General features: G+C 42.9%; 1 protein-coding gene across 3 annotated transcripts in view; it reads right to left on the reverse strand.

Annotated features, from left to right (window-relative positions):
• ATP9B (ATPase phospholipid transporting 9B (putative)) overlaps nt 1-13,741 on the reverse strand; it is a 409,962-nt gene that overhangs the window by 254,389 nt on the left and 141,832 nt on the right. For all 3 annotated transcript variants that reach the window (XM_068237042.1, XM_068237043.1, XM_068237044.1), the window contains exon 8: nt 4,611-4,705. In XM_068237042.1, coding sequence (XP_068093143.1) covers nt 4,611-4,705 — 95 coding nt within the window. The remainder of the gene's footprint in view (nt 1-4,610; nt 4,706-13,741) is intronic.

The following is a 13,741-nucleotide window of genomic DNA, read 5'->3' on the forward strand; positions in this document are numbered from 1 at the left end:
GCGTTAGCCTCTAGCTATCTGTGAGTTTTGCTCTGTGTACCTGCCCAGCCTTGTGAGCCCTTCATATAATGGTTAGTAGCCTGACTGAGCAACTATCGTTTTTATGCCCTGTCTCAGTATGTCACAGTACATGTTGACATTCATGGTTCCATAAATGAACTGTAGCTCTCCAGTGGAAACATCACTCATGCAGCCCCAAACCATGACACTCCTACCAGCAGGCTTGACTGTAGGCAAGACACACTTGTCTATGTACTCCTCACCTGGTAACCACCACACAAGCTTGACACCATCTAAACTAAATACATTTATCTTGGTCACATCAAACCACAGGACATGGTTCCAGTAATCCATGTTATTTCAGTAAACTGTTTGCGGGCTTTCTTCTGCATCATCTTTACCTTCTGGGACGACAGCCATGCACACCAATTTGATGTTGTGTGTGGTGTATGGTCTTAGCACTAACAAAATGACCCCCCCCCACACACACACACACACACACACACACACACACACACACCACCGACCCCTTTAATCTCTGCAGCAATGATGCTAACACTCATACAAAAGACAACCTCTGGATATGACGATGAGCACATGTACTAAGCTTTCTGTTTACTTTACACTTAAAGAGACACTGAAGCGAAAAAAAAATATATGATATAGTGAATTGGTTGTGTACTATGAATAATTACTAGAAGATTAGCAGCAAAGAAAATATTCTCATACTTTTATTTTCAGGTATATAGTGTTTTTTCTAACATTGCATCGTTGTATAATATGTGCAGATTACACAACACTCAGCATTCAAAATGAGTCTTTCAGAGCAGTCTGTGAAGTAATGACCTCTCCTCTAGCAGAGAAAAAGTAAACAGTTTACTTACAGTTGAGATAATAAAAGTCAGATAACAGCCCTCTCCACGACTAACTTAGTCGGAGAGCTTAATGGCTTGTTTGCATAGAGATAACAACTGGAGTTTCTCAACTCTTCCTGTACTGGAAACAATTAGACTGATGTATCTGATCTTAATGTTTTATTTCTTAGCTGTACTACACATACAAATCATAATATCATCATTTTTTTTCCGCTTCAGTGTCTCTTTAAGGCCCCGCCTTGGTCTATCCTGGGGCTTTCCCAACAGGTCCAGATCATGCTCCTTGGCTGCCAGGCTCGTTTTGCCTGACCAGTATTGCAGCTTTTATTTTTTAGAGCCCAAAACCACCATCCGTATCCTACTTCTGGTTGCCACATGTTAAAGGGGAACTGAAGTAAGAGGTATACGGAGGCTGCCATATTTATTTCCTTTTAATCAATACCAGTTGCCTGGCAGCCCTGCTGGTCTATTTCTCTGCAGTAGTATCTGAATAACACCAGAAACAAGCATGCAGCTAGTCTTGTCAGATCTGAGTTTAAAGTCTGAAACACCTAATCTGCTGCATGCTTGTTCAGGGGCTATGGCTAATAGTATTAGAGGAAGAGGATCAGCAGGGCTGCCAGGCAACTGGTATTGCTTAAAAGGAAATAAACATGGCAGCCTCCATATAACCCTCTCTTCAGCTCCCCTTTAAAATGCATATCCAGGCACAGAAATGGGAAAGTACAGCTACCCATGTGGCTAGGTTGAAATTTGACGGCCTACTGAATTAGAATTTACTTCTCTTTTTTTATTTGCTAAAGCAGCTATAGATCACAAACCACTGTAGCCAAATAGGGTCCTGTTCCATCTGATCCTGATTCATAAATAAATGAGCTCTGAATGGAAATACACTAAGGGAACAAGCTCTAGATCATACATGTCACACTCTGGCCCGTGGGCAAAATCTGGCCCACAGAACCATCAGATTTGGCCGACAACTGGTTTCCTGACTTTGCATTATGTTTGGTCCACACTAACCCACCAGGGAAGCTATATTGGAGGTGAAGTCCTAGATCATCAGGGAAGCCATATGGGGGAGAGAGGGGGAAAGCACTAGACAACAAGGAACTGTATAGGGGAGGAAGTGGGTCTACTAGACATCAAGGAACTATATAGGGGAGGGAAGGGGTCACTAGAAAACAGTGAATTGTAGATGGGAGGGAGGGGGGGGGGGCACTAGACACCCAGGAATTGTATAGAGGAAGAAGGACCACTAGACACCAGAACTGTATAAAGGGAGAGGGGGGGGGCACTAGACACCAGGGAACTGTATAGGGGAGAGAGGGGGCCATTAGACACAAGGGAAATGTATAAGGGAGGGAGGTAGGCACCAGGTATTGAGGTTGGAGTGCGTCTTGGTCTCAATGTCCAATTCCGCCTTGTATTTATTTTTGACACCCCTGCTCTAGATTTACCTCACAGAAGACAAGTCAGTTGGCTTCCCCTAAATTGGCCCTAGAATATGGTAAGGATTAGATTGTGAGCCCCTCTGAGGGGAAGTTAAGTGATAAGACTATATACTCTGTACAGCGTTGCCGAAGATGTCGTTGCTATATAAAAACTAGATAAAAATATAGTGTTCTGATCTCCAACTTTCTAGAAGACCGAGTTATAGAAGGACAAATAGCCTCTTCTCCCAGAATGCCCCATTATTTTGGAAATAAAAAAATAGACTTTATCAAAATGTGTCAGTTAACTTAATTGCAATTTTTTACACGTTATCACCTTTTACATTAAAACATGCAAATGTCGATCAGTGTATTAAACAAGCTCCAAATAACCACTTTACTGAATACCAAATAGGGTTCTCTACTGTCAAAGTGATAAACTCCATAGGCTACAATGAAGAACAGTAATGTTTGTTTCTAAGACATGTTAAAAAAGTACTGGTACGAGGTCTGAAAGTCAATGGGCTCCACACAACATCTTTTTCATTTCAGAATTAGTGACCACAGATACAGTGGCGTACCTACCATAGGGCTGCATGTGCTCACAAGCACCGGGTATAGCCATGGCTAGGGGTGCCGCCGTGGTGCTCAGCCACTGTGTTCTTCCACCTAGAACCTTTTTTCATAGTTTGGGCAACATTCGGGAAAACAGCAGCAGGCAGTGCAGGGTACTGTAAGACTTTCTGCACTAGATGTAACATCCCTCCCCCTTTCTGTCCCATGGGCAATACATCTCCTTGCTATCTACACACAGCCTGCAGTGAGTGCATGTGCAGAGCAGCAGGGTGAGTAAAGAGAACGATTGCTGTGCTGCATCTGGGAAATTAGCAGGGAGAGGTGGCGGATGTGTTTAGTGCTTCAGAAGTTGCCTGTCATTAGTAGCCATGTGCACTGGCTGCTGTAATACCAGAGTGCCCTGGACTATTGATTGTTTATCCTGATCAAAGTAATTTATCAATAGTGCAGGGCAGTCTGCTTTTGCAGAAGCCAGTGATACAGGTGCTGACAGCCGACTTCTGTAGTGAGCAGAGAAGTAAGCTTCAGACAATTTAGATTAGCTTGATTGTAAGTAATCTTATCTCTTTTCCCAGCTCCCCCTCCCACCCTGTTGTCTTCCCCATGACCCTTTCCTCTCTTCAGATTTTAGTGGCTTCTTTTAACAGCATGTCCCTTCCAAACAGCAGTGGTAATTTCTGCAGTCCTGGTGAGAGGTCTTCTACTCCTCTCCTACCAGGCTCTCTGTGTTGTGCCTCTACCTCTTTACCCCCCCCCCCCCCTTATGCACCCCCCTCTATCGATGTCCCCCGTTTCTGACTGTCCTCAGAGGAGCTTGCAATCGAATCATACCATAGTCATAGTCTAATTACCTACCATATTATTATTGTGTATTTACGTAGCACTGACATCCTCTGCACCACTGTATAGTGTACAGAGTTTCATAACGGTTAACCCTGTCCACATCCTGACAACCTCTTCTCCCAAAAGATCCCAAAATTTGCACCGACACGCTCAGCGCCTCAACCCATCAAACAAAATGTATGGGGGGGGGGGGGGGGTCTGTAAATAATCAGCAACTGGTGTCAAATTTTCTAGGTACAAAATATGCACAGATAGCAAGCAATTTCTCCAATTTAGTTAACTTCGCTTCTTCACCATTTGATTTGCAGTACAGCAAACAGCACTGGTTGGCAGAGAACAAACTCTGATCACTTTTTTTTTAATTTGGTGTTATAAAATCAGCAATCTTTTTTTTTAAAAACTGCAAAACAAGTAGCAGTCTGAAATCACCCAATTTTATAAAAGGCCCTTACAAGTGTATTTAAAGAACAAAAGTTGTCAACTGAGCACCACTAGAGAATGGGATAACAAGAACCTTCCCAGACAGAAGCTTAACCAGGATGATGTAACAGCAACTTTTGGACTACAAATGTGGCTATTTGGAACTAGTCATTTCCACAGACTTGGTCAGTTCACCTTTCACTGTTAACAGGTGGTAAACTTTAGGAAGCTTTCCTTATACTTGAATATATAAGAAGAAGGTATACACACATATCTGGTGTAGAGATGGTCAATGAAATGCTGATGATTTAAATGTGCATGCAAATGTGATGCAAACTGTATGCAACTTGGAACTGGGCCTAACAAATTCCGATGATTTTTTAGTGGACCAGTTCCAAGCTGCAAATAATTTGCATTGAACTTGTTTACAAGTGATGTACGAGCAAGGCAATGAACAGTCACTTACTCCTAAAGCTGGTAACCTCTGGGTACAGCTCACGGCAATTTTCAGCTTCCAGTCAGTTTCACCATCTAACTGATCAGTCCGAATGAAGCAAGACCCTAAAAAAAGAAGTACAGAGCTGTATTTTCAGAAATCTTACTCAGCATAAATGTCATAATATATCTAAATGTGTTAGGCTGCGTTCACAGTGGTGCATTACGGTGTTACATAACGGCGGCTTTGTAGGGTGGCTTGCCATACTGCAATGCACCACCTATAGAGATGTTCACAGTGTGGCAGATGCAGTATAACGGCATGCAGCATACCAACACACTGCATGCAGTGTGTTACCTCAAAATGCACGCCTTAACAGTGACAGTGAAGCATGCCTTTCATTGACTGTATGATTCACTGTATCCAAAATCATGCACAGATAACATGCAGCACTGCTTTCTCGTTCCATTGCATTCCTGCTGTTACAGGGAACAAAGACCACTGTGAACCTAGCCTTATTAGCTCAGTAAACTACACATGTAGACAGTTAAAATAATGCACAACTACACAGCTTTAAAGTGGATCCGAGATGAACTTTTACTCATTGCATAATTGTGTTCCTTTCCTATTGTTTATAGGGCATTCCTCAAGCCAAATACTTTTTTGTTTTATGTTTTAATACTCTACTTCCCAATCAACTAAACAAGCTCTGCCCACCGTTTTAAGAGAGCCTTGGTAGTAGCAAGGGCTCATGGGAGCTCAGTCTGGGCAGGAGGAGGGGGAGGTATTACTAGCCAGAGATTTCAGAGGCAGAGGGGATGAGGGAGGATTAGGTTTTTTTCACAGTCTGAGTGCTGATGGTGCAGATAAGCTTGGCTGTGTGATATGTTTACAAACAACATGGCTGCTGTCATTGTATCACAGGAAGAAATAATCATATTCTATTAAAGCTGTATGCAGACAGATTTGCTGTTTAAACCATCTAAACTGTACATAAGATATATAGACAAGTTACTTGTTATAGTTAGTACATAGCAAGGAAATGAGCAGCGCTACTTAAAAACAGACTAGTGCCTACCTGCAAAAGAGTGCAAGCCCCACTTGTGGGGTCGAATACACACCGAGCATACACATGACCTGTCTACCACTAGAGGAGGATGTTGGTTTCCATTAACAGCTTGCATGCAACCTATTAAGTACTCGTCCCTCCCACTGCGAAGAAGTCAATCCTCCATGGGAGGGGCCTAACACTAACTAAATCCTAACCTATGTATATGCATAGCCTGGGTGCGGCTAATCAAATAAAATCGAAAATTGAAAATTGCGCAAAAGGTGGATCAGCGCAACACCAGGCCGCCTCCTAATGGCCTCCATCAGAGATGCGCTGAGCCCCCCCAGGAACTACAAACGCACCTTGAACCCAAACAGAAGCTCTGCATATACACCAAAAGCATGGCTGTTAAGTGGGAGCAGCTGACCAAAAACTAATTACATTAGTACATAGCAAGGAAATGAGCAGCGCTACTTAAAAACAGACTAGTGCCTACCTGCAAAAGAGTGCAAGCCCCACTTGTGGGGTCGAATACACACCGAGCATACACATGACCTGTCTACCACTAGAGGAGGATGTTGGTTTCCATTAACAGCTTGCATGCAACCTATTAAGTACTCGTCCCTCCCACTGCGAAGAAGTCAATCCTCCATGGGAGGGGCCTAACACTAACTAAATCCTAACCTATGTATATGCATAGCCTGGGTGCGGCTAATCAAATAAAATCGAAAATTGAAAATTGCGCAAAAGGTGGATCAGCGCAACACCAGGCCGCCTCCGAATGGCCTCCATCAGAGATGCGCTGAGCCCCCCCAGGAACTACAAACGCACCTTGAACCCAAACAGAAGCTCTGCATATACACCAAAAGCATGGCTGTTAAGTGGGAGCAGCTGACCAAAAACGAATTACATTAGTACATAGCAAGGAAATGAGCAGCGCTACTTAAAAACAGACTAGTGCCTACCTGCAAAAGAGTGCAAGCCCCACTTGTGGGGTCGAATACACACCGAGCATACACATGACCTGTCTACCACTAGAGGAGGATGTTGGTTTCCATTAACAGCTTGCATGCAACCTATTAAGTACTCGTCCCTCCCACTGCGAAGAAGTCAATCCTCCATGGGAGGGGCCTAACACTAACTAAATCCTAATCTATGTATTTGCATAGCCTGGGTGCAGCTAATCAAATAAAATCAAAAATGGAATGGAAACCAACATCCTCCTCTAGTGGTAGACAGGTCATGTGTATGCTCGGTGTGTATTCGACCCCACAAGTGGGGCTTGCACTCTTTTGCAGGTAGGCACTAGTCTGTTTTTAAGTAGCGCTGCTCATTTCCTTGCTATGTACTAATGTAATTCGTTTTTGGTCAGCTGCTCCCACTTAACAGCCATGCTTTTGGTGTATATGCAGAGCTTCTGTTTGGGTTCAAGGTGCGTTTGTAGTTCCTGAGGAGGCTCAGCGCATCTCTGATGGAGGCCATTCGGAGTCGGCCTGGTGTTGCGCTGATCCACCTTTTGCGCAATTTTCACTTGTTATAGTTAGTCTTTCATCTCGGATCTGCTTTAAGGTATCTGTTTTAATATCCACTCTTGGGAGTAGCAAATAAGGTTTGTGTCATTTAAAATAAAAAAGAAGACATCAGTTAAGGGACCAGAAATGTTAGGGAAAAAATAACTTGAATGCTTGCAAAATGCCCAACGTGTTAAATCACAAATCTAAAAAGAAGCCAGGGGTGTCTAGAAATGAAGAACCATGTCACATGCTCCCAGCTGGAAAAATAAATGATTGCAAGGAATTGCCAAAATGCAGCATGTTAACAGAAACCCGTATTGCTCTGTCACTAGTGATCACAGCATTCTGTTGCTCTATTCCTGTCAACTCAGTGTCAGCAGCATCTCAGGTAGTAGTAAAAAGTCAAGAAATCACTCTACCAGCAAGACAGTGACAATATTAATTGTTGTTGCAATCCTGTGAATCCCTTGCTAGTGATATATTGCCAGCAATGAGCATTTGTTACACTTGCTCATGTGGCATGACCCTAAGCTATGAAAACAATGTGTTTTGATTCTCATCTACTACACCCTAACTGCACACTGTACAACACAGGCATCCTGCAGGTCTGCCTCTGTGCATTAGTGGGGGTAACAATTTCTTCTCACATATGATTTACACATTGCGAGTGTATTCAGCCACATCTACTTATCCATGATGGAATGTGCTACTACTCAAGTGTTCCCTGCTATAGGTCCCCATGACTTCTAGTGGCACCTCTGCCTGTGTAATATCTGTATTCCTCTTGCAAATATATATATATATATACATATATATATATATATATATATATATATATATATATTCACCCCACTTGGTGCTTTGTACTTACCTTATGTACTCGCGTATAAGCCTAAGGCCCGGTTCACATTAGCGTTCGCTGTCTGGATTCGCCGGGCCGGATCCGGACCGTATACTGTATACTGTACTGTAACGGAACGGACGTTCGGCATAGCAATGCAAAGTCTATGCGGCCGTACACACGCGTCCGTTCCGTACGGACCGGAGCCGGACTGGATCCGGACTCTGGACACTTTTCCAACATGCTCTATTTTTTAGGTCCGGATCATCCGGCGGACGTACCCGGACCGGAGCCTGACTGCACCATCCGACAATAGAAACCAATGGGAAACGGAAAGCACAGAACACACTGGCTATAAAAACAGGACGTTCTACCCCACTTCCTATGCGTTTTCTTTGGTAATAGCGGCCATTTTGGATGGGGACACATGGGCCCAGCATTGTACGTGGAGGGGTTCGAACATCTGAACCACAGACAGCAAGTGGTAGAGGGTATGTTGACTACAAGTGTTGTTTTGGGGGGCTTGTGGCTTTTCATATGTGTTTTGTTTGATTGTGATGTATTCCACTTTTATATAGTGTGTAATAGTGTGTTAGTGTGTTATAGTGTGTATCTCTTTAAAAAAACGGATCCGGATCGCAGCCATATTCATACCTGATGAAAAACGTATGCAAACGGACCGGATCCGGATAGGAACCGTACGGGTCCAGTCCGGTACAGTCCGGATCCGGTCCGTTTTTTCCAAAAACGCAAGTGTGAACGGGGCCTAATTTTTCAGCACAAAAAAGTGTACTGAAAAGTAACCCCTTCAGCTTATATGTGGGTCAGTGGAGCAGAACGGATGGTGGAGCAGGTATTTGTTACTGGCAGAAGAATGTAAAGATCGTGTACTAGTCATCCTACTCTTGCCAACTGGTTCCCTGCTGTGTCTGTGACCCCCATCCCTTGCAACATGATGTGCAGAGTGTATTGCACAAAAGTACCTGTGTCCCCTTGGCTTGTGTAGCGGAGCGTGCAAGCAATGTGTCAGCGGTACAATTATTGGGGATTCTTCCTGTGTGGGAATCGCTGTGTCTCATATTTATGACCCCATTTAGTAGCATCTTCAGACACAGCTGTATCATCCTTGGAGCACATCTGGCTATGGGGGATGGGGTGCTGACGTGTACTGAGGGCAATACTGGGGAGGGGGCTTATACGCAAGTCAATCACTTTTTCCTGGTTTCTGATGGAAAAGTGGGTGCCTCGGCTTATATGTGAGTACATACAGTATTTTGTTACATTCCAACCTATAATTTTAATGTTACTTAATCTTTTTTTATTGTGGTATATCTGCACAAAATAGTCCACGTGGGTGAAGTGGAACAAGAAAAATATATATTACAATGAATTTTATATATATATATATATATATATATATATATACTGAAAATTGGCATGTGCATCTATGCATTTACCCTCATTGCCATGAAGCCCGTTACAACCAATCACTTCAAAATCACATCATTAGTGAAATGAAGTCCACCTGTGTGCAATCTAAGTGTTCATAACCTGTCATTATAAACAAAGCTTTTCAGAAATGCTCTCGAAGCTTCAACACCACTAAACAATAGGGATCGCACCATGAAGATCAAGGAGCTCACCAAACTAGTCAGGAACAAAGATGTTGGGAAGTACAAGTCAGGGTTGGGTTATAAATAAAATATTCAAAGCTTTAAATATCCCCCAGAGCATTATCAAATCCGTCATCTTCCAATGGAAAGAACATGATACCACAATAAACCAGCCAAGAGAGGGCTGCCCACCAAAACTCACAGACCGGGCAAGAAGGGCATTCATCAGACGGGCAGCACAGAGGCCAAAGATAACCCTGCAGGAGTTGCAAAGTTCCACAAAAAAGATTGGAGCATCTGTCAATAGGACTACAATAAGTTATACACTCTATAGAGCTGGGCTTTATGGTGGTAGCAGATATGACCCAAGCTCAACCACAATCGTGGTGGTGCTCCCCTTTTTACTACATCATGGGACATTTACATTAATTGGCAAAGTACAAAGTTTTGTCTATTGCATGTCTGTAGATCTTGCAATAAATACATTAAATGCACCTGGCTGGTTGCATCCTGTAACATTTCCCAGTACTCACTAAACAATTCTCATGACTGTCCTCCAGAGAGGTTCACAATCTTATATCCCAACCGGGCAAAGGCTAGTGACAGTTTTTACAGAAAAGTCAGCTAACCCAGAAGAATGTTTTTGGGTTGTGGGAGAAAACAAAGCAGTTAGAGAAAACGTAGGCAAACACATGGAGAACATATTTATGTAGATGCAGCATCCATGATTCCATTCCATTCATTTTTATTTTGGAAGGAACCTCTGTCATTAATATACTTAGCTAAAACATGTATTAAAAAAATCAGAAAATGTAAACATATTTTATGACACTTCTTTATGCATTTCACTTTTAAAAAGAATATACACTTTTACTTGCAGAATTAAATGTGTTCAATATATGATGCATTAGACTGGTAAAGTAGAAAAAAAAGAACAATGGCAGCAGATCTAATGTCTCTTGATAGCGTCTTCAAACAAGATCTGTCATTTCATCCCTTATATCACTGAGCTAGATTGGCATATTACATTCACTTCATTAAAGATGATCAGCTGCCTTGTAAAAGGATGATGCAGACTTCCCACTGATACATTACTGTACATGTACTGCCGTATATATGAACTAACACACTTCACACCCCACTGGGCTTTCACATCTTCATAAACAGTACACAACTGTCATTTATGCCCTGATGGGATTGTTATGTAATATACCTGGTAGAAGTTTACATAGTGTCTCGGCAATTTTGTGTTTTTATTTTTTGGGTATATTAGAGGATCACTGCAGCTAAGATCAACAACCCACCCACCTATTCCTCAACCAGTCATATTTTGTCAGGTGCCTCAGCTCTGACTGCTTGATGTTGTGCAGGTAACAGATACTATCTCAGCAGCCCTTGAGAGTACATTACTGTACTAATTACCATATATACTTGCAAATAAGCTCCCCATTGCATACGCCATCCCCCCTTCTCCACACACACTTTTGGCCTTAAATAAACCCCAAAAGGTATGACCCTCCGACTGGCCAACCATCCAATGTGACACTGTCGTCTCCTGCAGAGGGCACACCGTAGTATCGTAATGTTAAGGTACAGCCCTTATGCAGAAGCATGTAATCTGTATGATTAGATTATGTATTTATAGAGGTTCCCATTAACTTTACAACTTTTATGAACATGTTTTTTATTTCAATCAGCTAATCCAGCTTGAATCGCATATAAAGAGTCAGCAGTTGCTAAAGACAGATGAAGAGCAATCATAGTTAATCGTAAATAGCCGAATTATTGACCCGCTCAGGGGATTTTGGGGATTTGAATGATCGTATCCGGTGTTAGCTAAAATAAAATTGTACCATTGTTGGATGAATACAATAATCATCAACCAATTATTTACAATGTACTAAATTGGAATAAAGAATCGTTCATAAAAATTGTACCATTAAAAGGAACCTTAAGGCTTTTGATTCGCTGTGATCACCTGATGTATCACGATTATGACCAGCAAATTAGACCCTTACAAATCTGTCACCTGATAAAATGGATTACATGCTTCTTGAGTTCTGGCCCCGGACAAGGAACATCAACAAAGTTCTATAGCTAAGAGAAAATGTATAACCACTAGCTCAAGGCAAGCCACCCAAATTAAGCATCTCTGAGGGCCCTTTTACACTTACTGCATAACGCCGCCGCAGGCACTCACCTTTTTCGGAAAGGCAATGAAAGTCTATGGAGACTTTCAAACTTACCTGCGCCGGAAGTAGTCAAATTGCTGCAATCCCGTCACAAAGTCATCCGTGCATTACCGCATGATTCGTCCTTACCACATGTATTATGCAGTAATGCAAGTCTATGGCGGCACAGTAGGTGTAAATGACGAAACGCATATGACGCAGCGCGCACCAACGGGAATCCCAGTGACATACTTCCTGTACAGCAGGGAGTACATCACTGAACAGGGGTGGGCCTATTGATCTTATCTTTAGAGAATGGAAACACAGTTCATGCAGTCAGGTCTGACTTAGAAACTGTGAACTTGCATCTGCGTATTGCTCCAATACTGTGTAAGCAAAACAGCATTCAAAACCAAAGAACACGTGGGTACTAGTAAAATGCACAGTGCTGTGTTTAATTGCAAGTATCCAGCAGACAGTACAATTTAAAGCTAATGGGAATCGTCTTAAAAAAAAGAAACCAGATACTTACCTAAGGAGAGGGAAGGCTCTGGGTCCTAATGAGCCTTCCCTCTCCTCTCCCGGTGCCCTCGGTGCAGTGCAGGATTCCCCGTTTGAATCCCCTGCCGCGGGAGACTTTTTGGAGCCAAGTTCTTCCAAAGACAGGTGGCTCCATACTGCGCACGCGCAGTATTTAGCGGCCCGTCTTCAGGAGCACTTGGGTTCCCGAAGACTTTCCAAAGTCACCTTTGCCAGCCGAGCAAGCAGTATTTGGCAAAATTAGTCAAATACTGCTTCCGGGGACAGCGAAGCACCAAGGGTACCGGAAAGGAGAGGGAAGGCTCATTAGGACCCAGAACATTCCCTCTCCTTAGGTAAGTATCTCCATTTTTTTTTAACATCACGGTTCCCATTTACCTTAAGGCAATGCTTAACCCTTCCTGGGTACACCCAGCATACAGATCTTCCGGTTGTCAATTGTTTCGCATTCCGCATGCATCATCATGGACCGTTCAGCGTCCCTGCGGCAAAAATCTCAATTCGATATTCATATGACCGTGTTGTCGCCCTCTGCTGCAGGGTCATATGAAGTATGGTTTGGTGTGGTGCGGTGATCCCACAGCAGGCTGCCCTAGGCACGAGTATAAAAGGGGCCATATACTGGTCAATATTGCCAACAGATAAATCCCTCTCTGATCACAGAGGGATCTATTTGCTTAAATCCCTCCACACACTGCACATAGATTTTCAATTGATTATAGCACACAATCTTTGAAATCTGTACATGCCTGGTGGGCCTAAGCCACCCTTAAGGGCCATGCAGTGTAACAGACTCTCACCTATCTGCTCAACATAGCTTTGAACGTCGCTAGCAATGTGCTCCCATTCACCACCAATTGAGCTAAATTTCTATCTTGCGTGATCGACCTTATTGACCAATTTCTGCTGTAACGTCGCTTTGAACGCCGCTAGCAACGTGCTCCCCTCCACCACCAATCGGGCTAAATTTCCATCATGTCTGATCGACCTTATTGACCAATTTCTGCTGCAAATTGGTAGATCGGGAATTGTTTACGGCATCAAATTCCAGCAGATTCCATCAAATGATAGCTTTGACAAAAACTGTGTTTGGCCACCTTAATTTATAGAGCAATCCCTAATGAGCCAATAAATGCAAATATCACTTGCAGCTCCGCCATGATGGGGGAAAGTTACATTCTTTCTTTCTCCTAGGCCTTGGGATCAGATTCTTCTTTCTAGTTAAATATTCCATGCAGACCCATATGCGCCCTCTCGCTGCACGAATAGCGCATGCTATCGATTACGATTAATTTACCGTAGTCTCCAGAACTTTTCTTTTACGAATGTATAAAGTTTCTTGGTTTGTGTCACAAGCCGTCAGTGAAGTATACAGTCAATGAAAAGTATGCTGCACTGTCACTGTTAACGTATTCGTTCTGTGGTAATGCA

This window comes from Hyperolius riggenbachi, chromosome 5, assembly GCF_040937935.1.
Source record: "Hyperolius riggenbachi isolate aHypRig1 chromosome 5, aHypRig1.pri, whole genome shotgun sequence".
NCBI classification, from domain to species: Eukaryota; Metazoa; Chordata; class Amphibia; order Anura; family Hyperoliidae; genus Hyperolius; species Hyperolius riggenbachi.